The 27,411-nt window shown below is 39.6% G+C and overlaps 2 protein-coding genes across 3 annotated transcripts in view; one reads left to right on the forward strand and one right to left on the reverse strand.

The window, feature by feature from the left end:
- The first annotated feature begins 18,603 nt into the window (after positions 1-18,603).
- On the forward strand, positions 18,604-22,132 carry pnp5a (purine nucleoside phosphorylase 5a). Its single transcript, XM_084923879.1, has 6 exons — positions 18,604-18,848; positions 19,478-19,647; positions 19,747-19,850; positions 19,946-20,121; positions 20,215-20,405; positions 21,297-22,132. The coding sequence occupies exons 1-6, from the start codon at positions 18,826-18,828 to the stop codon at positions 21,518-21,520; spliced, it is 888 nt and encodes a 295-aa protein (XP_084780005.1). The 5' UTR covers positions 18,604-18,825; the 3' UTR covers positions 21,521-22,132.
- The window catches only part of capn1 (calpain 1), a 31,446-nt gene continuing 26,165 nt past the window's right edge, over positions 22,131-27,411 (reverse strand). For both annotated transcript variants that reach the window (XM_084923877.1, XM_084923878.1), the window contains exons 13-22: positions 26,968-27,179; positions 25,785-25,824; positions 25,630-25,695; positions 25,475-25,532; positions 25,305-25,369; positions 25,127-25,195; positions 24,936-25,014; positions 24,644-24,760; positions 24,401-24,459; positions 22,131-24,283 (exon numbers count right to left, since the gene is read on the reverse strand). In XM_084923877.1, the coding sequence (XP_084780003.1) occupies positions 24,257-24,283; positions 24,401-24,459; positions 24,644-24,760; positions 24,936-25,014; positions 25,127-25,195; positions 25,305-25,369; positions 25,475-25,532; positions 25,630-25,695; positions 25,785-25,824; positions 26,968-27,179 (792 nt within the window). In that variant the 3' untranslated portion in view covers positions 22,131-24,256. The remainder of the gene's footprint in view (positions 24,284-24,400; positions 24,460-24,643; positions 24,761-24,935; positions 25,015-25,126; positions 25,196-25,304; positions 25,370-25,474; positions 25,533-25,629; positions 25,696-25,784; positions 25,825-26,967; positions 27,180-27,411) is intronic.

Consider the following 27,411-nt stretch of genomic DNA (forward strand, 5'->3'; position numbering starts at 1 on the left):
TTGCCTGACTGGTGTCACACGGACATCAATCTGCAGGGTCCCTTCAACTTGCCAGCTAGTGTTGTAGCTGGAAAGGGGGGGCTGCATCTATAGGGGACCAGCTTGTATTGGAATGTTTACCTTTTAGGGGGATTTGATGAAGATTTAGGCCAAGTTCATTCTTGGCTTCTTGGGTGAGGAGCTACATCTGAAGTGAGAGATGCTGGAGAAGTTTTCATGTTTGGATCACAAATTTCTATCATTTAGAAATTGGGCTGTAGTTGCATCGTAAGGTTTTAAAAAGCAGTGATCACTGACTGTTTTTAGGGGCTTTTTGAGAATAAATAGAACAAGATACAAAGCATTAAAACATGTTAAAAACACAAAGGCCTTATTAAACACAGGGTAGTTTGGGCCCGGAAGCAGGATTCATCACGTCATCACTTAAAGGCCGGATACTCGTTATGTGCCTGCGAGCACGAGGAGGGAGAAAAAGGAGAGTCGAAAAGTATCAGTTGTCACTGAACAGAAACAGGAGCTGGAAGCATGTAAATATAATAATAACCACTGCAGCCAAGAAGAGTGCCTGACGAGCCCAGTTGTAAGTAAGCTATTAAAACTCAACTGTACGCTGTGTTTGTGTTTTCCTCCGAAACAATAAGCTCCGTTTGAGCAGCCTTTCAACGCCTCTCTCTGTCTCTCGCTAGCAAAGTTGACCCAGACAACAAAGTAAAGCTATTTTTTGGCTACGGATCCTGACATATTAGCCAGAGGTCCCTTTACTACAGTTCGGAGCCGCAGATCTGTTTTATATACGCGTGGAATAGTTTTCTATATGAGATCACTGCAAAAAGTGCAGCCTTACCTAATGTCCACCCCACTTATTCATTTTATATTAAATCTAGTTGGTAGTGGTATGGCGAGTAACCTTCAGTAACAGTAATAAATCACACAGCAATAGTACATTGCTGTGATATTTATTAAGTAATTCAAAGTATTCAGAATACGTTACTCTCAGTGACGTAAAATATATTTTGGGGCATGTATTCTGTAATCTGTAGTGGAATACATTTTAAAAGTAACCTTCCCAACACTGATTACATGCTAAAGATTCTGAGCTGCTGTGTATCTTATTTTACTCTCTCTTACTTATATGAAAGAATGTGACCTTGCTATGCTGACAAGACCAAGACATGTATGTTTTCATACCAAAATTTAGGAAAACTGGGCGACAGAGATTACTGAGCATGAGTTTCAAGAGACCGGCAGAAGAAGAAAAGAGGGGAAGAAGGGGGGGAAAAAGTACATATGAGTCACAATGTATGAAGAAAACAAGAAAAAGGGGAAGGAAGAGGAGAAGCAAACAGATGGGGCGTTAAAGACAGAGAAGCAACAAGAGACCGGAGAGACAAAAAAAGAGGAGGTTTGAAGGAAGGAAGAAAAAACAACATTAACATGATGCTGTTTTGTTGTGGACCGCTCGGAAGGTTCTCTGCTTCATGCAACTCCTCTTTTCCTTTTTGTCCACCCCTCTCTTTGTTGATCCATTTCTTTGACCCGGAATAAGGTTTGTGTTTCCATCACATGTTGCACATGTCTCCCCCCACCCTTTGTTTCCACTTTGAGGGTGAAGAAACCCCACTGCATGCAAAGTAGACCAAGATCAGACAGCGTGGAAGCGTGCAAGAACAGGTGCCCTGACACCATGAGCGATAAAGGGCACATATACCCACAGTAAGAGAAACAGAAATAGAGGGCCAACTGAGAAGAACTACAAGAGGTTCCCAAAGTTTTAATGAATATTGCAAAACAAAATAATAATTTCAATTGAAAGAATGCAGTTTTTTTAATGTAGCATTTCACACACATACATACTTGCACACAAATGTTTTGCATTTAGATCCTGAGTTTTGGTCATATATTCTGTTACTGTAGACCACAGCTGATTAAAGAGGGGAAGCTTCAGCAAAAGAAGAGAATAATACTGTTGAGTGTAATATTATTAGCAGAGACAACTGTCGCCTTAAAAACAAGGTGTCCAAATCCCTACGGGACATCCATCCATACGACAGCTGTGCATCGCTGTCAGATAAACATTTTGGATACAGAATTTTATTCTTTTCATCAAAAAAATCCCAAAATAACAAATTCAACAACTAACAAGTTAACAACTTAACAGCGTTATTGCAGATTACAGTGAGAGGTCTTCTGTACTGTATGTTTCACACTAACCTCTCACTCCATCTAGTGGTTACACAATTTCACAACTGAAGGAAAATCTGGCTTTAAACTTTTAAGTTTAAAAAATTTAAAAGCTCCTGCCTCTCACTGAAGGGACACTCTTCTCGCTGTTTTGGCTGCACCCTTCATGGGTCACAATATCACCCTATCCCTATTATCCTCTTCTATCACACCCATCTCTCTGCATGCCTTCCCTTCGCTACAGCCATGAATTTTGTCTGTAGTCTTCCTCTTTTCCTGCTACCTGCCGGCTTCATCTTCAGCATCCTTTGTCCAATATATCCACTATCCGTCCTCTGCACATGTGCAAACCATCTCAGTCTCTCTGGCTTTATCTCCAAACCACTCAACCTGAGCTGTAACAATAATCATCTCTCCTGGTCACTAATAAAAACATTAACATCTTTTACTCTGCTTCTTGTCTTTTTGTCAGTGCCACTGTCTCCACGTTATATACCATAGCAGGTCTAATTCTACTTTAAACATTAAAAACTCAAGGAAATCTTATTTTTTATTATCAAACATAATCAAGATGAAGTTAGTAGATGAGTGATGATGAAGAGTGAAGTATTAAAAATAATAATCATCAGCTTGACATAAACGTGAGGTTTGTTGTTGTCATTTGCAGTGGTGTCCTCCAGAGGTCGCCACTGCTCTTGATTATGGCAGGTCTCTGAGCAGAGGTGTTGGTTTTAAAACATGCCTTCTATTTGGCCAAAAATTGAAACCTACTCTTGTGAGTAAGCCAAGATCACCGATAGATGAAATGATGAACAGTCTTTGGTCATATACTCCTGCCTCTCATATCTCGGAAATATCTGGACCAAATTCTTTAAGTTACAAAGTAAAACATCTACTTTTGGGGAAACTTTAAACCAGATCATGTGCGTGTACATAAAGGAAACTGAAGGCTGCATCTTGTGACTAGAAACCCACTTTCCACTTGTGTAAGGCCAATAAGTAAAAAAGTAAAGGTTAAGCATGAGCAGCTCAAGAAAGGTAATGAAATTTGATGCCTGTAAGTGCACGAGGGCAAGCCAAATGGTTTAACGAAAATTTAATCTCCAGTCACTTAAACACCAAATTACGCGGCGGCCACGTGAACTGTGATCATTCTTCCAAAGAAACCTTTCAATGTCAAGGAGCAGTTTCTCTGTAACCTCATGAACACTGCTCAAACACTGAATGATGTTGGTGTTCGTGTTAGAGCCGCAGCCTCAACGACTGCAGTGGTTGGCCTGTCCACCGCTTTGATCCGGACCTGAAGATCTCAACAGGTAATCAGAAGAGGGTAACTGTGACAGGTGTTCATTTGATGAGCCATCGAAGTGTTGATGGTGTTTTTGCTGATTTCAGTCTGCTAAAATCTGGGGTAGGATAGACCTAACCACAACCCTGGAGAGCATAAATGGCAAAGAAGACAGATGGGTTTGCTCAGAATTTTGGTTTATGACCATTCTTGATGATTCACATATTTAACTTGGCAAATATTTTGCCCCACGTGCCTTTCCTAATGACGATTGGGAATGATCTGCCGGGTAACCTGAGTGGGGCTTTGTTCCTTTGCAAAAAATAAAAAATAAACAGGATTTTACTGTAAGTCTGTGTTACAGTTTTTCCACCCTGGATCTTGACTTCTAAAGCAGGGAAATGCCTCTGAGAGCAGTCAGAGTGTCTGATAACTGAGGGGAGTGCAGAACAGTTTGACTGTTAGGCTGGTTGCATTAATTAGCAGTAGGATGAGTGGGAGGCTACTCTTTATTAACTGTTTAAGTTCTCAGTTTGAGAGAACATGTGACAAGCATCAGCAACAGAAAAGAAACATTTACAAATCTCACCCTCAAACATTAGCTTCAACAGTGTTTTTTTTAATCTCATAATCAGTCTGGTGCACATGATCCTGTTCACCTGGTACCAGGTCTGGAACAGTACGTACTCCTCTTCTGCCTCATCTTCATCAGCTATTATCTTTACAGTGGGTACATTATGTCTTTGTTTAGTATAGGATGAAAGCTCTCTGGTTATCTCGCAGGTATGCTCTAAAGGCCCACTGCTCGATATGTCTTTATACCATTTCTCAGCATTTGGCTCTTCTTAGCTCTCCATCATCTCACGAAGCCAAATGTGATACGAATGCTTCTTTGTCTCTGATGGTAGTTTGTGAGGCTTCTGAGGTGAGTCTTAGTATTATGTCAGTGTCTAACAGGAGGAGGCTGTGGCATAGTGCTTACTTCTGGAGCTACTTTATACACATCAATCATTTTCCTTCACAACATAGACTGTTTTTTCCCCAGAAGGATCTCAGGATTACCCAGGGCCATCTTGCAGCATGACACTCACCTGGTTCAAGAAAAATACTTCTCAAATGACAGCTGTCGAATTTCTTTCCACAGGAACTTGACTGTTGACTATTCCTAAATGTGTTAGTTTCCTTCATCTATGTATCTCACTTCCCTGAATTGCCCTTGAGAGAGCTGACAGTAACCAGACCAAACACATCCACAGGCGGCCCTGGATGATACCAGTAAATTAAACAAAGACCAACATCCAGCTGCTTCATGTCTAGTAGAGTTATGGGCATGAATCACATGTGGTTGGTGCTCCCTCCCCCTTTTTTTCCTTTTCTCTCAGAGCTCTTAACATTTGCAGCAAAGTTTAGTTGAATCTCTCTGTTGGAAATGGTTTGACATAGTGCGTGAATGTCCAGGGTCTTGCTGCAGGGTCTTGAGGAGTTTGTTTTCCCAAGTCTCTCCTATTTCAAGATTATAAATTTTCCCACCCTGCTGCATTTATTTTATAGTGCGTGGCTTCAGAACTCCTTGGATTATTTCTTCCCTGCTGTTGCTGTCTCTGAGAACTCTATTAATCTTTTTTGCTGATACTGTAGCTTATATCAGAGGCACCATGACCAATCTGTCCGCCCTGTGTCTCCATCTCTTTCCTTTGTGGGAGGGCAATATCTTTGAGGACAATAGACTCTCTGAAGGGTGAGGGAGTGCTGGACAGCGTGCACCTGTGGGGAATGAAGAACAGTTTAACTGCATGGCATTAATTTCTGCATTGATTGACACTGGGATGGGTACTGGCTTCAGATGGAATGAGAGGGAGGCACCAATTTTTGACACAAAGTTTCAGATTTAGAGATTAGCTTGCTTAGCTGTGATTCCAGGGTCTCAACTTGGGATATTAAATCAGCTGTTTTTACAGGTTCACGAATCACTGCGCACTGGCACTTTTTTCATTACTTTTGGGAATGTAAATTAATCAAAAGATTTTGGAGCTCCATATCTCAAGAATTAAGTAATATTATTTACTATATATATAAATACTATATATACTGTATAATATATATACTATATATATAGTATATTTACTATATTTTCTTCTTGGCCTACCCTAAAAAGAAGTAACATTAAATCACTCGCAGTGCAAATTATGTGACAAACTATTGCTGGTAGCTAGGAAATGTATTTTCATTAATTGGGTTAAGGATAAACCTCCCTGTGTGACTTTGTGGTACAGAGAATTATTTAAAGTTTTTCCTCACGAAAGAACTGCTGCTGTTTTAGGAGGAAATGAGGGTCTCTTTCTCAATGTTTGGTCCCCTTTGCTTTCTTATTTGCCAAATGATTTGACCCAACTGTTGAGGGGGGGTGGTTGCGTTTAAGATGTTCTCAGGTAAATAGGAAGTAAGCGTAAAGGACAACAATTCACTCTTGGAGTTTATCTTTTTTTTTCTAAATCTGAGAGTAAATGAACAAAAAAAAATATTTTTTTTTTCTTTTTTTTTCTCTTTTTTTCTCCTCTTTACCCCATATGTGTATTTGCACAGGTATATAATGACTTTAATATATTCCCTTTGGTTTTTTTTCTTTCTTTCTTGTTTGTCTGCTTTGTTATGTTTTTATGCTTTTCTTGATAATAAATAAAAAACTGTTTAATTATAACAAATCACTGCGCTGATGAGTCTCTGTACAGGTAAAGTCACCAATCCTGGATGAGCCAATACAACATTGTTACAGCTTCGACCTAGTTAATCAATCTGGCAAAGAGGCAACAGCAAATGTCACAGAATTTATTTCAGATAATTTATCTGAATTTCAGGAGTGGGACCACAGCATATGCCCCTTCCAGCTCTCTATCTATATCTTTTTCAATTAATTTGCTTCTTGTTAAGACATGGGGATCTGCCCAGCTTGGGAGCTCACTGCCAGTCCCCTCCGAGGCCTTCCCCAAACTGTAACCTCAATTCATGTTCAAGCCATCTGCCATTACCTTCTAGAAATACTTTAAAACAGGGGTCCCCAATCCCAGTGCACGAGGGCTGGTGTCCCAGCAGGTTTTAGATGTGTCCTTGATCCATCACAGCTGATTTAAATGAATAAATTGCCTCCTCAACATGTCTTGAAGTTCTCCAGAGGCCTGGTAATGAACTAATCATGTGATTCAGGTGTGCTGACCCAGAGTGAGATCTAAAACCTGCAGGGACACCGGCCCTTGTGGACTGGGATTGGGGACCCCTGCTTTAAAACATAAAATGAGGATGTGGTCCCAGCTAGTTATTTAACAAGTATAAAAACGTCCGTTTTGTCTGAACTAAGAAGAAAGAAATAGTTGATTTGTATTACCTGAGTTCATGGATGAATAAAGTCGGGTATCATCTATAAGCATTTTAATTATACTAATTAAAATGATTTTTAATATTACTGCCTAGGGAAGCATTAATAATGTAAACTGAGTGGTCCCACCACAGAACCCTGTGGAACTCCATGACTAACTATTGTGTTTGAAGAACACTCTGCAGTTACATCAACAAATTGGAGTCTATCGGATAAATATGACTTAAACTGTGCAGTGCACTACATTTTCTTTAATGTCTCTAAGAGTGTATGAATGTTATGATCGAACGCTGCACTGAGGTTTAGAGGGACAAGCACGGTTATGAGTCCACTGTCAGAGGCCATAAGAAGATCGTTTTTAACCTTTACTAAAGCTGTTTCTGTGCTGTGATGAGCTCTGAAAACTGACTGAAAGTCCCAAAATAAATCATTGTCTGCAGTTAGATGTTTTGCAGCTACTCTTCCAAGAAGTTTTTAATTAAAAAGATGTTTGGAGATTGATCTATAATTATCTAAGACAGTTGAATCAAGTAAAGAATTTTGAAGTAGTGATTTGATTACAGCCAGCTTAGATGTCTGCGGGATGCAGCCTGTTAATAAAAAATAAGTTCATGTAATATTTGTTATTATTATTATTATTATGTTATTATTAATCAGTCATTAATGGTAGACTTCTTTAAACAGTCATGCAGGAATAGAGTATAATAGACATGTTGACAGATCAGAGAAATTCATTGCTTTATAAAATGCAACAAAACTGAGGCACTACCGTTTTTCAAATAAGCAAGACATTGCAAAAATAAACCATTTGATTAAAACACCAAAGTCATTCATACTGGAAAACAAGCCCTTTCAGCAGAAGATAATAAATTATTATGAATACGAGTTGAGAGTTCAAAGAAAGTGCTATGATGTAAAACAACACGTGTGTGATTTTGAACAGTGGGGAGTCAAACAGGGACTATCTTTAGAGATATTTAAGGCTCTTGAGAGGTAGCTTGCTTTTGCAATCTCTTTTAGGGAAGGAAGAGTCAATGACCTTTCGTGCTGCATTTATTACCCTCTGAATTACCTTTTTATTAGCAGCATAGCATCCAGGGAACCTCAGTGTTACCCAGTATACACAGTACAAAGTCAGATAAAAAGTCTGAGAAATCGGCTGGAAACTCTGAATGAGGGTCAGCTGGACAATAACAACATAGAAAACTGTGTTTTATTTTGGTTTGTTTGATAACCCAAATAAAAAGTGAATAAAAACTTTGTAGCTCACGGTGGCGTGAAAGACATCTGCCACTCTTCCCCCTCAGCCTCAGTGTACTCAAAGCAAAGGACCGTAACCGTAAATCTGGCTATTGATTAACTGCTGTTCACGTTACACTTTCTCCTCTTTAGTTTGAACCTTTTAACTCAACAGAACTCCTGTTTTTCTCTTTACTTGCAGATTATTTATTTACAGGTAAATGTCAGACTAAATTATTTATTTATGCATGAGCTGACTATTTCTCTTGTTTTTTTTTATTTTACTTAAGTTTGATTATGTATATTTATGTGTTATTACATGTCACAAACATTTCTTATATAAAAATTTAAATGAGTGCTATAACAGATTAAGGAGAGATTAAGAGAGAAGTTCAGGGCTGACCTCACTGAAATATGGAGTGAAAAATGTGCACATCTATCACAGGCCAATATGACTACTTCAAACACGGGGATCAGACACTGTACAGACATTTCTAGAATTTAGACATTTATTTCCAGCACAGACCAGATGCCTGCCTTCTAGTTCCCACTCCCGCTTATCGCTTCATCTTATCTTTGCTGGAAACAGCTAAAGCAACCAATCCACAGAGCCTTGACACACAGGCTTGAAACTCCAAACAGAAACAGGTCATGTGATCCCCTGTTATGTAATTCTGTCTTAATACACAACCAGAAGTCTGTCATTTAGGTGGTTCAGTCAGTTTTATGTGGGTGAGAGTACACGGTAAAATCATCTAGGTTTTTACTGTTTTTTTACATTTTTTAACACCTCAGCTGAATGCATGTTTGGACTTTCTAACCTGAATAATCACCATCATCCTCACTCACTCTGTTGACATTGACCTTCATTTTTTTTTTCAACTTTCTGAGCATACAGCATCACGCAGCAGTGCAGGCAGATTTTGTTATTTTGTATAATTATTATCAATCAGAGAGAGAGAAATAATCTCAGTCAGCTGCTCTGAAGTCCAGTTTCTACCAGGTAGTTAAGCTCCACTGTGTTCACAGAGTCCTTTAAAATCTGAGCACATGACTCAGTTTTCACATGGATAATGTTCCAGCTTTACAGCTCCGTACATGCATGTGGAATGTGCGTCCGACACACCTCAAGCTGTCTTATAGCTAAGCGCTATGCTCCTTATAAAGATCTTGAAAAGCTCATTCATCCTTGTGTGACCTCTAGATTGGAATACTGTAATCGTCTCTACTTTGCTCTTCACTCTGCTCTCCTTCATAGACTTTAGTTTTTCCAAAATGCTTGCGGCTCATCTTCTGACTGGTGCTAGAAAGCATGCCTCTATCACCCCCGTTCTTGCTGATTTGCATTACCCATCAAATATCGTACGTAAATATCGTATAAATAATTTAGCCCCTAGCTATCTTGTCGATCTCCTTAGTCCTTATGTCCCTGGGCTGAACCAATTACTCTTGGTTCAGCATAGATCTAGACTTAAATCCAGGGGTGACCGTGCTTTTGCCCTGGTTGCACCTAACCTGTGGAACAACCTTCCCATTGCTATTCGTGCATCAGACTCCATTCTATCTTTTAAAAACTCACTTATTTACCTAGATTTTCCATCTGGTTTTTTTCCATCCTATTTTATAATTTGCTCCATTTTTATCTATGTACTTATCTTTTAGTTATATCTATCTGTTCTTACTAAGTTTGTTCTCATATTTCCTTTTATTCCTGTATAATTAGTGCCTACAACCTGCTGACATATGTGGTACTTGGTTAATGGTCTTTTATTTAATCATGTCTTAATTTCCCTGTTTCTATTGTAAAGCACTTTGGTGTACCGTTGTTGTTTTTTTTAAATGTGCTATATAAATAAAAGTTGTATTGTACTGTATAACCTCGTCTTAATAATTTTTCACAACAGTTACAAGTGTGACACTTACAGCACAACTTAAAATCTATCTACTGAAAAGATGTTTCTGAGTCCCCGGGCACAGTCTGACAGCGTAATGAAATACAAACAACTGTTTGACCTGTGTGCAGCACAGAGTTTCCGGCAAGTAACCATGAGCAAACTTCCCCGTGTGCATTTGTAAATAATCTGGACAGATGAGTAAACTGATTAGTTAGCGATCTGGATTTTTCTAAAGGTTTGTCTCAGCATGCATGCAGCTTTAGTTCACTAACCATTGAAATCCAGATTAGATGGTTGTTTTAGTCTTCAATGAAATACAGTATGATAATAACTGAGTGTGCCTCACTTCTGGAAATAAAAAAAAAAAGTTGAACTTCTACATTTCTTTAGTTTAATGTAACCAGATTTTTATTGAAGAAAGGATGAGAACAAGTGATTCTACCTCAAGACACATTCCCATTGTTTTCTCATGGAGTCACAGTATCAAGACTTATTCACAATAAGGCACGTGAAGTGCAAATTCCCCTGGATTTGTCTCTGTTAGTGACACTTTTATATTAACTCTAGTATCTAAGCCACAGATATAAAGACACTGTTTAGTGGGGCATTAATAGTGGATATAATGTCAAAGCGGATCACTGTAACAAAGTGTAAAGTCAGGAAATCCACTGATCTCTTTATTGGACAATCATTCAAAATATGAACGACTAAGATGAGAAGCTTGAATCCCACGGTGAGGCAATTTGAAAATGTGGGAGAGGTTTTCGAGCGGTTACGAAGAACATCAGCCAGTTTCCTCCAGATTAAGAAACTAGGGCGGTGATCAGGACTGTTGCTTCATAGCAAGAAGGTCTCGGGCTTGAAACCAGCCTGGGGCCTTTCTGTGTGGAGCATCTGTGGCTTCCACAGCTTTTTTAACCCACTTTACTTAAAAGGAAAGTCAAGTTGATGATAATATCGCAAATATTCCTACAAATATGCAAAAACTTTCATGCTTTTTATTCCCATTATACTTGGTCATTCTCGTGAACAACTTCACATGACTGTTCACAACATGTCACACCATAAAATCCACATCTGCACTGTGTAGGTGAGGCCACATGGCTCTCAGTCATGCCGCTGACCCTCGAGGACGACAGAGGAATGGATTTTAAGGTCACAGACAGCAGCTGAAATAACACCTAAACAATTTACATGTTCCACAAACTTTAGCTGAAGTTGGTGCAAGTTTTAGTCCAGTCAGCTTTCATGTTTTTCTGTTTTGCTGAGTTCATCATTTACCTGATTTTGCAGCCTGGAGCTGTAATTGCGGCTCAGTGTGAGTAGACTTCAGAGCTCAACTTCTCTATTTCACCTCATTAAGTTTCCATCTCGACAGAAGAGTTTTTATATGGTTTAATCTAATATCAGATGGAGTGTCGCATTTTCAAAACTTAACATGGTTTGACTAATCTTGAAATTTAAACATTTCGGACTTTGGAAAACCTCATAAACACACGTGTGTGTCTTCTTTATGAGCATGGATGGCTGCTCCTTCTAGAGGGCACCACAGCAGACCTCTGCATGTTCTCCGTTACTATATCCATAGATCTTCCTCTTTTCCTCCTTGTAAACCTTTCACTCTTGCTGCTCTTGCCTTCTGTCCCAAAAATGATGCTCATCTCTACCCTGCTTCCTCTTGACTTCTCTTGTGCACTGTCTGCTGTTTTGGATGGTTCACCCGATATAGCTCATCCTTCTCTACCTCTGCTCTTTGCATGTTCACCTTTCCATCTGTTTCATTCCCTTTTCTCTCCAGAGCATTCCTTCACCTCTCCAGACTCGCTTCCACCTGCTCCCGACTCTCACTACAGATCACAGTGTCATCTGCAAACATCATAGTGCACAGAGACTCTGGCCTGACCTCATCTCCCAACCTGTAAATTACCATTAAATACAAAAGTATGTCTGTGTGAACAATAATAATACATGGAAGCATCTCTTTTATTCCTTATTAGCATTTAATTTTTTTGTATATTTTCTAAAAAAAAATTCTAGTAGGACTTACAAAAAACAAAATTATTTAAAAAAAAATTCAGATTCAAAGTGTTATTAAAAGTTCCATCTTTAAGGTGGCTTATTGTTGATTTCATTTATGGTCAATTTCATCCCATCCCACCAAAGTCAGTGTAGCTTGTGAATTTGTAATGTTCAACCTTGGGCATTGCATATGCAGCAAAAGGTGATGACAGGTTAACCTGCAGGCACCTATGCTGCTTTCACAATCACTCAGTAAAAGAAAGACTTTAGAAAAGTTCGCCTTGTAATTGGAAGGTTGATGGTTCGAGCCCCGGCTTGAACAGTCTCGGTCGTTGTGTCCTTGGGCAAGACGCTTCACCCGTTGCCTACTGGTGGTGGTCAGAGGGCCCGGTGGCGCCAGTGTCCGGCAGCCTCGCCTCTGTCAGTGCGCCCCAGGGTGGCTGTGGCTACAACGTAGCTTGCCATCACCTGTGTGTGAATGGGTGGATGACTGCATGTGTAAAGCGCTTTGGGGTCCTTAGGGACTAGTAAAGCGCTATACAAATACAGACCATTTACCGTTTAGAAAAGTGTCTTATAGAGCCAAAATATGGGACTTGTCTCTGTTTGCACCTCCACATAATGAGGGATTTCATTGACCTACAGAAACAAGTTTTACCTAAAAGAAAACAGTTTTTTTTTTTTTCATGATTAAAAAAATGGGACACTGGCCCTCAGTTCAACCTCTTACACACAATTTGACACATAAAATCAATATTTATTATGAGTGAAGTAGGTCTGGTCATGCTGACAAGGCCAGCTTGCACATCGATAACTGCTGGGACTGGGAAAATCTGTGTCTTTTCTTTGGCATCAGGGGGCTAAAACTTTATCCTACCTTCCTTATTAGGCCTTTTATTTGTCCTGGACCTGAAGAGCAACATAGGTAAGCAGATTTAAAGATAAGAAAAACCTGCTGCAGAACGGACGAAGAACACAGTGTGCTGAAACAGTGTTGGCATGTTTCCTTTGCATGCTTTCTTCTGAAGTCAGGCAGCTAAAGTGGTTAAGTGGTTATATTATTTTACTACATAGAACATTTTTTCTATACAGGCAAATCCTTATCCTGAACAGCATTTAATAACATTATGGACAGTTTCTGCATGATGCTGTATCTAAAGAGAAATGTTCCCGTACTTTGGTGTAGAAGAACTTAACTGACCTACACAGAAATTCCTATCAGGAACTTCCTATCAGGAACTTCCTATCAGGAACTTCCTATCTCTGCAGACAGTGAAGGCTGTCACAGCTGCAGTTTGATACCTGTAAGCCTCCACACTTTCATTTAAATAGAACACACCTGACTTTATCGCATATCTTCAACTGCTCCTCATTCTGCTTGAGGGCATCAGGTTTCTACACTGCAACACTAACTTCACAGCTGGTGTTTGACTTACATCGTGAGTGATGCAAGCTTGGGTTTCTCCAAAACGTTGATTGTATTCATGTGAACACGGGGTTTTCAGTGGGAGAAACATTTCGTCGCCATTTGGGATTTCCTTACCTGGATGATGCATCAAGACAAGCTCAGGTTTTCATTTAGCAGTGAGGTGTGAAGAGAAAGGGCCAGGCTTCGGTTAATGACTTAATCATTAACCGAAGAATGAATAATCATTTCAGGACACATCTTCCTTTTCTTTTAAAGTGGCACTAAAAATCTTTCCACCCCCAGGACAACAATGCAAACATCTTGCAGAGTTTGGACGAGCATGGTTAGAACTACTTCTATAAGAAGATATAAACTCAGTGCATTTTCCTTTAGGCTTTCTTCTGAAGCTGCATTTGTTTACAGAAAACATTTTATTTAAATAACATACAGTTTCCTATAGGACCTTTACCGAGTGAGAAATTTCAGCTTGTGCTAGCTCTGGCAGCCTTGCTAATATCATCACACAAGAAAAACATGCAGAATCACTGTGACATTGTTTCCCTGCTGGGTCTGTACCTTGTGCCTCACTAATGCCTATTCAGCAAAACTGCACGGTACAAAAACTGCCATAAAAACAAAAAGGCTGACTGTCAAGTTGTACTGACCTCTCTGTACCCTTAGATGCATGTTGTCAGGCTCCTTTAAACCACAGAAATCATTTTTAGGTTTAAATAAGTGACACAACTGGATGACTGGCTTTCTGAAATAAATCGATGGCTGTTTATTCAGGCATGGATGCCGTCTGCCAGAATGCAGACTGGCAACAGTGTTGCAACCAATCAGACATGAGTTGCATAATATGAGGTGACCAGAGGCTGAACATTTTCTCCACACGTCAACTGAGTCTTTGGATCAAGAAGGAGATGTAGGCCCAGATGTTTTTCTTTCCTGATGTTTTGTTGACCACATTAAAATGGTACACATGTGAGATTTTGCCATATCTTGCAATCTTATAATTTCAGGGCCATTTCCAGAATAAATCCAAAAACGAATCACTTCTGTGAGTGTCATTTAAATAAAATCCACCAAATCTCAAAAATATCACTTCCTCTAATTTCCAGTATAAAAAACTGAGATAAATCATGAACTTTGTAGTTATTTATTTTCACAGCCTATAGGAAGGAGGATTTTTTTAGTCACTGGGCTAAATTAAACTTCATCAGCTCATTCAATTCAATTCAATTTATGTATATAGCACCAAATCCCAACAGCAGTCACCTCAAGGTGCTTTATATTGTACAATAGATCGTACAATAATAGATACAAAGAAAAACCCAACAATCATATGACCCCCTATGAGCAGGCACTTTGGCGACAGTGGGAAGGAAAAACTCGCTTTTAACAGGAAGAAACCTCCGGCAGAACCAGGCTCAGGGAGGGGCGGGGCCATCTGCTGCACTTGGCACTTGATCTGCTCATCATGATGTCAAGTGTGAGTAGTATGTTTATTGTTTAGCACATTGTATATTTTCCTATCCTCCTGATCTAACCTAAACCTAAACCTTAAAATAAACTTTCATTTCTATGTCACAATTTTTCTAAAGGTGTAGACCAAGTGCAGGAAGAAAAAGACATAGGTGATGTTCCTTTTTATCCATCCAGTGTGCAGATAACTGGAGAACTTTTGTAATATACGCAATCCCTCTGAACAATTTTTAAACATTTAGTTGGGTGGGGAGAAAATAGGTAAAAGGTTACTGTGGGCCTTTGTGAGGAAATGAAATGGCCCAGCTCACTGGCTAATCCAAAGGTGTGTTAGCTCTAACTGAGGGGAGGGGCACAGAGGTCAACAGGTCAACAACTACCATGTGTTATCAAGCAAAGTCAAAAACTGATATGCAGAAGCCAGAACCCAAACAGAGAGGTAACTGACCTGGAAACAAACTGTAACACACACGGAGAATTAGACTAACAAGTCTTCTTACTTGTCAGTGCCGATCAATAATTCAAGGTCCTACCTATGTTTTGGTTGCTGTAGACTTTGATAAGCATGTGGGGGTTTTGGCCTCTTTGCTTATCTATTAAATCAATAGATAACTTGCGTAATGATTACAGACTTTCTCTATCCATTTGATTCAACTTTCCAATTCGGGGTCATAGGTGGCAGCCTATCACAGCTCCCATACGGCAAGAGGCCAGGTACACTCTGGACAGGGTTAACACATAGAGGCAGATGGCTGTTTATTCAGAAACCACGCAGAGAACATGCAAACTCCACACAGAAAGGCCATGGCCAGATGATGTATTCAAACCCAGGACCTCCCACAGTCCAGAGACATGCATTAGGCTAACTGGTGTTTCTAAACTGGTTGTGGGTGTGAATATAAGCATGGGTCCTCATCTGTCTCACTGTGTTGGCCCTGTTAGGCTCCAGTCCTGTCATAGTTTGAAGTGGATAAGTGGAGGAAAATTGATAGATGAATTATCTAAATTCACCTCATTAGTGCAGCACTGACACAAATCCTTCATGGACATCCTTCTCTCCTCTCCCTTCAGTTATGCATTAGAGATACCTTAGCATCGGACTCTAGGTTTTTGAAGATATTTCAACTCCCATCCAAGAGGCTTCTTCAGTCCTAAAACTAAATGGTGGAGAGTGTCAGGTATTTAAACCTAGTGGGAGTTATCCCTGAAGAGGATTGTTGACCCACTATTGATCATGTGCCTCATCACATGGGCCAAGGTGTGAAAACGGTGTGGGTCATTACCATCAGAGGTTTCGAGTGAAACCGCTGTTTTGCTTCACCTAGTTGGGTTGAGGTGACCTAACAAAAGCTGTGAGTGGGGATTGAGGCGTCTGAGAAAGGATCTCAATACTGCATCGTAGGTGGCTGACAATTGGTGTCAGAGACCACCCTCTTTGTTTGAAGACAGTCGTTCACAGCAGACATAGACGGCCTCTTTTAAGAAACTTGAATAAGCCCAGTCTTACTCTTTTTTGCAAAAAGCTAAAAACAATCGACAACAAGTGAACAGGCCTGATCTTCCTGTTGGTGAAGTTGTGAAAGTAGCTCCAGCCTTTTCATTTGTGGTTCCAGCTTTTGCCCTGGGTATTTATAATCATTGTTGTCCTGCCTAAAACATCAAGCTTGGCACCAGCACCAGTGCTACATCAGTGAAAAACTGACACGTCTTCTTTCATGACTCGCGCATTAATTTCTAAAAAGATCTCGAAACTAGTCAGATTTACTCTAAAAGAAGCTTAAATAATAATAATAATAATGATAACTAGAAATGGACTGGTTGTTACGTATCATCCTTCTACTCAGTCAAACCCTCAAAGCACTTTCAACTGCAAGTTTCATATCTCCAATCACACACACTGGAACAACAAGTGCTAATATTCACACACACACGGATTATGCCCAAGGATACATTAGCAAGAAGTCTGGAGGGGTCAGGAATCAGTCCACCGGTCTTCCAATTGGTAGAGGACCCGCTCTACCACCTGAGCCAAAGCCTCCCATACAATTTTAAATAAATTAACCAGATTTAGTTGTTATGTGCTTAAAAATGCTGTGTGAATGTTAAAGTAAGTAATAAATACTAAGTTGACTGGTCATGCTGGTTAATGAGTTCTCCTACTTTTACATTATAGTTTCCTGTACTGGAGTTCAACTTTACATACTTTAACTTATAAATAGAATTACTGTTCAGCTTTCACCACCATGACATTGGTTATCTCCTTTTACAACATAGTCACATCTGTATCGCCCCAGTTTGGAAACAAATCTATTGATCTGTTTTGTGATCCGTGATTTACTGTGTTGATCCACATTGATTACTGGACATTCAGTCCAAGTGACATGCTTTTAATTACTGAGCTGTAACTTTTCTTATTTACAATACAGGCACACTCTGTGCCAAAACATTTTAGTAATAAATGCATAATGATAAATGATGATGCAATCCATTTTTAAGCAATGCACAGTTAGAGAGAACGCTGAATTGAAACTAGTTGTTTTTTGTTTCCAAACTTATTTATTAAACAAGGCTGTAGAGTTATTTGGTAGTTTCTGATACTCAGAGCAAACACAGGTCACATAATTTTCCATCAAAGCAAATAAATTATAATATATAATAAATTATAATATAATAGAATTTATTATAAAATAAAAGACTTAACTTGAAGTAAAGTAAATACCAGTAATATTAGTATAATACGTTTACAAAAAAAATCAGACAAAAGAATTGTCTCTATCTAAACATTCAGCATATCTGCTGCTGAACCAAAGTGTGCTATTTATACTGTTTTGTTGTAAATATATCTGCATACCATTGTACATACTTGTGCTGTATATACTATATATACTGTTGAGTCCTCATTCTGGATATATAGCAACAAGTTATCCATTTCTTATTTATTCCAACATCTATGCACTGCTGCACACATAAATATACTGTACATGTTGTCTGTTTGTCTCTGTTGGTAGATTGTGAGGAAAAAATTGAGTTAGACAATAAAACTGATGTTAGTCAGACTATCATATTCACAGATTATCAAGTGAGCATCATCTGAATGTTGGATATAATGTTGGATCTAATCTAATAAGTAGCTACTGTTATTGTCTGTAAAGAAGTAAAAGTTTACATTTTCCTTCTAAAGAGGAGAAAATGTATATTATAAGCCCAACATTATAGAAACAAATGACTACATACTGCACATACTGCAGTTGACAGTAAGATGTATTGGTTTAAAACTTGCGTCACACAATAACACACAGTACTCGCAGACTGATGACGAGAACAAGTGGACCACAAACACGTGATGTTCAAAAACACGCTGTGTGTCCGAAACCACAACATCTTTTGTTTTTAATGGTGAGAGTAACAGAGACACGGATCGATAAAGACTGAATGGATACTTTAACTTATAAATAGAATTACTTGGATCAGTGGATCTCGAAACATCATTGATTGTTTATGTGAACATAACATGAAAAGTAATGAGTGGGCTGGAGTGGGAAATGTCGTGAAAACTCTTATATCCAGCTCCACCTTTAGTACAGGATGTTCCGTGGGTGTGTATTTCTCTGTGGCATACCGGTCTGAAGGTGTGTCCGCTCAGCCAATGAAACTGCAGCAGGTACATGCGTCAACAGAGGGGGGGAGTCGCCGGTCCTATGATAAAGTCTGCAGCTGCCCCTCTTTCCACAGAAGTGAGAGAGAAGAGCTGAATACTTCACGGGACTCTAAAAGAGAAGAAGAACTCAACAGAAGACAACAGTTTTACCGTTTCCACCTTCTCTTTGATATTTTTATACGCCTTAAAAACTTTTTTTATTTTCAGACTTAAAACTTTAAGTCTGTATTTACACCTACATTTTTTTTCTTACATTCTCAGCCGCTTCATTTATCTTCCGAAATGTTTCCAGAGGCAAACAGCTGGTGAGTAGATTTCTAATATTTTAATTACTTTTTCTCGTTCAGTGTTGCTCAGCACGTGGCTCTTTCACGGGCGGCTTTGGATAGCGTGAAAAAATGGACTGGACTGAGGGGAGGCAAAAAATAATACGCGCATGCGCTCTTGTTCGCGGTGGAGTGTCGAGAAATGATTCATTCCAAGAGGAGTGACGCGTCTAATTACATAATGAAGCGCGTTTCACAATTGAGTGGAAGTAAAGAGTTTGAAATGTTCTAATGTTGTAAAGATCAGTCAATAAAATTGATATTGGACTTTAATATATTTGATTTAAACTTTTTAAGTCATTAGATTGCAGGGAGACTGCTGTGATTTACTTGGATTTGCGTAAAAAGCCGTCCTTATTAATTCCTAAGAGGATGTGCCAGTAATATGACAGTAGTTATCCACTTTTTCATGGGTGAAGAGTTACAGCTCTTTTAATAAGTGAAGGTCACATTTTTGGTCACCATGGTTACTTTCGATCTTCCTGTGTGAACCAAATTCATAAAAATGTGCTTCTGCATCATATCAAGCCATAAAATTTGTGTGTTCATGTGTGCTGGACTGTCACGGTGATCTGCCTGACCTCTGCCCTTTTGTTAATGTCATCCAGCTACAGCTACGAGGAATGCAAGGCCACTGCTGATTGGCTGCTCGCCCAGACAGACATCCGACCCACGGTGGGCATTGTGTGCGGCTCAGGGCTCGGAGGGCTCGCTGACCTGTTAAAGGACCAGGCGGCCTTCAACTACAAAGACATCCCCAACTTTCCGCAGAGCACAGGTGAGCTACACCTACTACACCGACACTTTACCACGGTGACTCCACATCAGCTGAGCAGCTCCTGCTGATGTTCACTGTTATATTTTTGAATTCCCACAGTGCACGGACATGCGGGGAAGCTGGTGTTTGGACACTTAAAAGGAAGGCCGTGCGTTTGCATGCAGGGACGTTTCCACCTGTATGAGGGCTACTCGATACAGAAGGTATGTGTGTGTTTGCAAAAAAAATATCCCGTAATTTTCAGCAAGATCCCCCTAAAATATTATTCATTTATATTCTGTGATGTTCTTTTTTCCAGATTACATTGCCTATGCGCATCTTCAAGATGCTCGGTGTTGAGACGGTGATGCTGACCAATGCAGCCGGAGGCCTCAACCATGACTTTAAAATGGGAGACATCATGATCATCAAAGACCACCTCAACCTGCCCGGCTTCGCTGGCATCAATCCTCTGAATGGACCCAACGATGAGCGGTGAGACGTGTTCTTGTACAGCCATAAAAAGCAGACATTTAAACCTCCTATAAGCTTAACCTAATCTTCTTCCTGTCTTCCTTCGTCTGTCAGGTTTGGCATACGTTTCCAATGCATGTCCGATGCATACGACAGAGAGCTGCAGCAGCTGGCCATGGACGTGGGACAGGATCTGGGCTATGGAGATTTCCTAAAGGAGGGAGTGTACTGTGTGCTGGGCGGGCCAACATTTGAGACGATCGCAGAGGGTCGCATGCTGCATAGACTTGGCGCTGATGCTGTCGGTGAGCTGATTGTTTTGTTGATCTGAGTAAATGTAACAAATGACTGTAAAGTCCCAAAACTTTAATCAGATCATAATCTACACATCTGGATTTTTAAGACGTGTCAATCAGAATCAGAATACTTTATTGATCTCTAGGGGAAATTATTTTTCATTACAGTGCTCCATTATAAACAAACATTAACAGAGACAGACAATACACTAACTAAGAATAGCACAATATAGCACAATAACAAGGTCTATCAATTAGATTTATCAGCTGATGGCGATAACAGGACTTGATCAATTCAAACCACGTGGTACCACAAAAACCAGCCACAGCGTCCTGTCTGATATTAACCTAATCATCAAGCTGATTTCCACAAAGCACGTGGAGTTTTTTTTAAAAGAGCACTGTATCAAATGCCATCATGCTGTTTTGAATTTTATTCCAAGAAATGACAGTTCAGTAGAAATGCTTGAAGTCCTTTTGCTGCAGCGACTTTGAAAATGTGTGATTTGCCCCCGGCTGCCCAAACCTCAACTTGAGGAGCAAAAACACATGAAAAACATAAATTTAAGTTTCCTAAAGTGAGTCTTCTTTGTATGTATGTATACTGAGACTTCTCATGAAATTAAAGCAGTAAAACTTATTAGAAGCCTCTAAATTAGCTTAGGCGAAGTTGGTTTCAGCAGTATTAGATCTGCAGTTCTTCTTCTTTTGATAACACTATAAATCCAAGGCTTCTCAACATTACAGGACATAGTTCCCAAGCCAATTAGAAACAAGGAAAACATCTCTTTTGTGTTATTTACATTTTTACATCCTTTCTTGTGTGTACTGGCTGGTTTATGGCTACTCTATTCTTTCTATTAGAGTTGTTTATATTTGTCTCGATCTTTTCCTCTCCAGGCATGAGCACAGCCCATGAGGTGATCGTCGCTCGGCACTGTGGCATGCGCGTCTTCGCCCTCTCCCTGATCACCAACCAGGTTGTGATGAACTACGACAGCGAAGAGAGGGCCAATCACGAGGAGGTCCTCCAGGTGGGCAGGCAGCGGGCGGCGCAGCTGGAGAGGCTAGTTTCCACCATGGTGACCAAAATTGTGCACAACAACTACGGCCTAAGAGACTAACAGCCGTGTTTAGGCCTCTGGGATATTTTATGTGGTCATGTTCTACATTGAAGAAAATCCCACTCAGTCGAGCTGATTTTAGCCTGAGGTCAAAAGGTGAAAGGATTATAGTTACCTGAAGTTATAGTTACCTCACTTGGACACACAGACACAGAATCTTTGAAAACATACTCAACTGTTCTCGTATTTCATGTCACTGTGCACAAAAGGTTACACATTCCCCTGCTGAGCTGCTCCAGAAGAAAGTTGTTCAGTTCTTTTTATATAATTTTAAACAAAGTGTTATTTTTTTCCCTTATCTTACAATATAGAATCCCCTTTGTAAATGTCTGCAATTTAACTTAAAAAGAGCCAAAATCTGCTGTAAAAGTCTTAATTTTATAAGGTTGTAAAGATGTGTACATTAACCGAACTTATATTGTATGTAATGTATTTGAGTGTACCTGTTTTTGTAGGATGTTATTGTTAAATGTACTATTTATTACTATATCAAGTTTGTGTATTTCCCCCCTATCATGGATCACACCCATTTCCACGGATTTATTTGCAGCCTTTTTTTTTTTCTTTTTTTCTGTGGACGATGCAAGACCAATAAAACTTAGACATTAACTCAAAACCTCTCCATGTTTATTTCCCAAGTTTATATAGAAGAAGTGATACAGAGAAAGCTACACAGTAAACCAACGCATTGCATAATGAAGGGTTTGGTTCACAAAGGGACCCAAAAAAGTTATTACTGTAAACATTACACAGTTTTACACAAACATCACTTAACATTAAAGAATGTCAGAGTATCTTAAAAACGTGAGGGTTTGGCAGTACTTCTCAAAGAAAAGTGCTTAAAAATAAAAAAAGGCAAACATTTGTAAGTTTTTGGCAGAACAAAAGAGACTGTCATTTAAAAACTGTGGCACATTACATGTAGATGCTCCAGACGGCATCGTGTAACTCTGGAATACCTCAGATAAAACTCTTGCTTTCCTGACGGGACAGAAATGAGACAGTCATACAATATATCACATTTCACACAGCATGCATACAAACATATCCACCCATCCTCGTTTACCCTTACCCGAAACTTTGACATATTGCTCCCTTCAAAAGGCAAGACTCAAACAGCGTTGACACATCCCTTTTTATTACCACTTTAAAGTCCAGTTTATTTCATACTTTACAAAACAAGAAAACAAAAACAGAGCCATGCATAAAGATAAGCTTGTATATATTAGAATAAAACATTCACAATGATCCAGCACCTCACCATTGTCTCTGCAAAATCTGAACGGGCCCTTTATGCTGAGGTGAAAGCAAAGTTTGGCACAGGATGTAAGAGGCCAGCAGTGATGCTACAGTACAAACTAATAATAGATTTATAACCCACAGTCATCTATGCCAGCCAGCACACTAAGCAACTCTCCACTTCGACTGCATCCAGCACTGGGTTTTCTAAAGATTGTCTTCAAATGTAAGCAGCTGATTTAAGCAGTCGCCATTTGAATTTGGCCACAGAGGTATTTATGGATGCTACCGAAACCCCAACATGCAACAAAGCTCAAACACAAATGGAGTCAAACCTCTCTCACGTCAAAGGGGCGGAAAAACCCCTGAAGATTAGGTGGTAAATATTTAATTATAATGTTATTAAGTTAGAGTGAAGGGATTAGAAAAACCCAAACAAGCTATACTAAAGATGGAAGTCTGGCTAATGTATTAATAACCACATTCATACTATATCAGAATTATTAAAAAACCCAACCAATTTATCTGTGGGCCAATATTATCGACGGATAACAACTACTTGCCAGTCTATCGTTATCAGCATTTATAAAGACAGACAATGAAAATTTTTAAAAGCACCCTTCAACCATCTTATGACTGTGATGTTGCGTAAGTTTGTCCAGTGAAGGGCATCCTGAAATTTCCCTGTTGGCAACACGTGATTGAAACCCCAAAAACACAACAGCTAGCTGATTGAAGAAGAATGTAATCTCACAATGTAACTGAGCAAATAAATAACTTCACATAATTTATTTTAATTTTTAAAGTTGATGGCAAGAAACCCTACAAACAAAATCTGGTCGTGGTAACGCTGTATCAGCCTTATGTCTGCTTAATGTTTCAAATTATGTAATGCTAGCAAAACAACGTAGGCCTGGACCATGTCACATTTAAGACATTACACTTGGTAATGTAACATATAAACACTACTTTGGCTTTGGTATCATGTCATAGTTACCTTAGTAAAATACACTGTAAAGTTTCTGTGGGCTTTGAGTGACATTAATACAATTTTGGCACTTCATCATGTGTTTAGTAACTTTCTATAAAGCTAGCTTTAGCATGTAGCCTACAGTGTTAACTTTACGAAAAGGTAAAGCTAGCTTGTAAACTAAATTTGGTACGTTAACAAGTTCTGGTCCAGTTAAAAAAAGAAAAGAAAAATACAAGTATGTCTCCACACCCTCAGATTTAATCAGGTGTTTTCTTTCGGACCCCAGAGTAGCCAGTTTTATCACAGAGTTGACCGAAGTGGAGAAGCGGGCGTCTTTCAGTTGGCGAGACAGGCGACACAGTACAGGCACTGTAATTAAGATTTTACAGGTTTTTAAGCATCAGAGGACCTCAGCAATGCGCAGCATAGAGGGTGAGGAAGAACTGAAGGGAAAAAGGCACTTCTGAAACCACATAACAGACCAAGAGCTGCAGTGCAAAAGTTAGAGAGGAGTCCACTCATCTTTAGGCAAACATGGTCAGGGTGATCCACTGCAGAACAAAGAGAGTGTTGGAATTAATGAATGAAAACTCTTAATAAATCACAGAGAGTGAATGAGAAAAACAAGCTTTTGTTTATACAACAGCATTTGTAATGGGAATTTATACCTGGACGAAGTTTAGAGATATCTGACCGTCTCCATCAGTGTCCAGGTTCTTAAAGGTTTCTGCAGTAAGAGAAACAAAAAAGATCCTTTGACTCAGAACAGTACGACGTATTTTAGCTTCTGTTAAGCTTTGCAGCCGTGCACTGTATGTTTGGGGTTTTTTTACAGCAAAGCAGGATCAAGTTGCACAAGCAGTTAGACTGTCCCTTGTGAACCAGTGAACAACTGCAATAGTGTCACTCACTGAACATTGTCTCCAGTCTGACCAAACAGGTGACAAAGTTGTCAAAGTCCACAGCCATGTCTGCCTCTGTGTATCGCAGGATGATCAGCTGGAACAGGTGGTTAGTCAACTTGAAACCTGAAGGAAGCAAAAGCAAGAAAACCCATACAACAATGTGAAAAAATGTCAGCGAAGGTGCTCCACCTACAACTCAGAAAAAATGCTTTCTGCATATACTGCTGGGACTAAAAAGTGATTTTGTGATTTTTTTTTTTTGCTCTCTTTTTTGCACTTTAATATTAAAGAATAATACCTGCAGATTCAAGAGCCATTCTCATCTCGTAGGAGCTCATGGTGCCCGATTTGTCCACGTCAAACTGCCTGAATACAGTCTAGATACGGGGAGGGGGGACAAGAGACCACCAGTTTGAATCAAATAACAAAATGGAAACACCAGTGCACCAGCTATTCACTGTTAACTCAGTCATGCAATTTAACTCTCACCAGGTATCGTTTAATCTTTTCCCAGAGTACGTGAAACTCTGTCAGGCCCAACTTCCCACTGCCATCAGTCTGAGTGAAGACGCTAAGGAACATTTCGAGGTCAGAGAGACATTAACGTGAAGAGATCCAGAAACAAAAGAAACAGGAAGCAGATATTTCAACTTCACATCAAGGATACATCCATGAGGTTAATCATGCTGCGACAAGCTTCTTGTGAGAAGCCATCTGTCTTCAGGTCTTTATCTGTGGACGGCAGGAAGTGAAGTGAAAAGAGAGAAGAATACACGTCTGTTTTAAATATTGAAGTCTAAACTATGTTAGAAACATTTCATAATGGCAGTGCTTTACGTTTGCTGATGATCCTGTTTAATATGGTTTGCAGCTCTGTGACACTGATCTCCATGTCCTGTGGGCACAAACAGATGTGCATTATATTAAATGTGACTGCGCAGATGCCTTGGACTACTATTGCTATCTCCTACAAGTTTTGAGAGCGTGCTTACGGCTCCTGCCAGCTGCCCGAAGAGATTCTTGAAGCTTGGGTCAATCTGACTCTCATGTAGCTGAACCTGAAACACAAAAACAGATGTGTTCACTACACGCTTTTTTCCCCACCTCCTTTCACACAATATGGCCAGATGTGGTCACTTCTTCTCACCTCTGCTGGAATATCTGCTTTAACTTCATCATCAAGCTCCCTGATGGAGAAACAAGACAACAGCTGAAGTCAGGTTTAGACTTCAGTTTCAGTTTTGTTTATAAAGTTCCCAATCACAACAACAATTGCATCAAGATGCTCCTTATTGTAAGGTAGACACTACACTAATACATACAGAGAAAAACACAATTATCATGTGAACTCCCTTTTGACAGGATGTTAACACATGTATGTTTAGCTTTTGAGTACCTATACACTAGCATTGTCTAAGGAGCTTGGAAAGAAAAGCGTCTGGACTTGTTTAAGTTGCTTGAAGACGTTTCACCTCTCATCCGAGAAGCTTCTTCAGTTCTAAGGAGAGTCCCAGATATAAACCTAGTGGGAGTTTCCCCCCACAGAGGGACAAAAGGACCCCCTGATGATCCTCTAATCACATGAGCCGAGGTGTGAAAATGGGTGTGGGTCACAATCATCCAGGGTTTCGGGTGAGCTCATTGTGAAACCTGGCCCCACCCTATCATGTGATTTCCTGAGGTCAGATGGCCCAGGATGTGAGTGGGCGTTAAGGCGACTGGGAAGGGATCTCAAAACTGGATTATAGATGGCAGAGAGTTGGTGTCGTAAACCACCGCCTCTGTTCAAAGATGGTCGCTCACAGTGGACATAGATGGCTTCTTTCACTCCTCTTTCAAACCATCTGTCCTCTCTGTCCAAAATGTGAACATTGGCATCCTCGAAAGAGTGTCCTTTATCCTTAAGATGCAGATGGACTGCTGAGTCTTGTCCTGTGGAGGTGGCTCTTCTATGTTGTGCCATGCGCTTGTGAAGTGGCTGTTTGGTCTCTCCAATGTAGAGGTCTGGGCGTTCCTCGCTGCACTGTACAGCATACACCACATTGTTAAGTTTGTGTTTTGGAGTTTTGTCTTTGGGATGAACCAGTTTCTGTCTGAGTGTGTGCGGAGTTTCTTTAAACTGAGAGTTTTGAATAAGGTCGAGGTCGGGGCTTTGGGAAGGCCATTCCAGAAGCGTCATCACTAATAAAGTTAATAGGCCTGTCTTGTGAACTTATAAGGCGTTGTGGAACCTTTTTTGTATATGATGTTGTATATACAGTCTAAATCCCAAACATGACTGTCACAGCAAACATGTCTTCTACACTTCCTGCAAGCCGGTGGCTACTTACTCAGAGCCTGCAGGCTTCTCAGAGAACACCCTGAGGACGAAGTCGCCGTCTTTGTTTGGCTCAAAGGTGGAGGGGACGATTATGTACTCCCCTTTCGGCAGCTTCAAACGTGAGCTGACCTCCCTCAGGTTGATGAAGGTTTCTGATCGAGCGCTGGAGGCATGAGTGAGGAAAAAGTCTCGCTTCAGGTGGACCCCTGAACTCCCCTTGAACTGAGAGGGGCATTAACAGAGGTAGCATTATGTTTTTATTCTATTCTCTGTAATACATTATTTTTATTTATTTATATATATATAGATATATATATATATAGATATATATATATATAGATATATATATATATATAGATATATATATATATATATATATATATATATATATATATATATATATATATATATATATATATATATATATATATATATATATATATATATATATAGA

This window comes from Perissodus microlepis, chromosome 3 (assembly GCF_051167445.1).
Source record: "Perissodus microlepis isolate ML-2025 ecotype Zambia chromosome 3, ASM5116744v1, whole genome shotgun sequence".
Lineage (NCBI taxonomy): Eukaryota > Metazoa > Chordata > Actinopteri > Cichliformes > Cichlidae > Perissodus > Perissodus microlepis.

Excerpts from the sequence above, each read along its gene's own strand:
- pnp5a (XM_084923879.1), top strand. The coding sequence starts at position 18,826 with ATGTTTCCAGAGGCAAACAGCTG. Across the intron at positions 18,849-19,477 it reads TTTCCAGAGGCAAACAGCTG|CTACAGCTACGAGGAATGCA; the intron begins GTGAGTAGATTT and ends AATGTCATCCAG. Across the intron at positions 20,122-20,214 it reads AATGGACCCAACGATGAGCG|GTTTGGCATACGTTTCCAAT; the intron begins GTGAGACGTGTT and ends TTCGTCTGTCAG.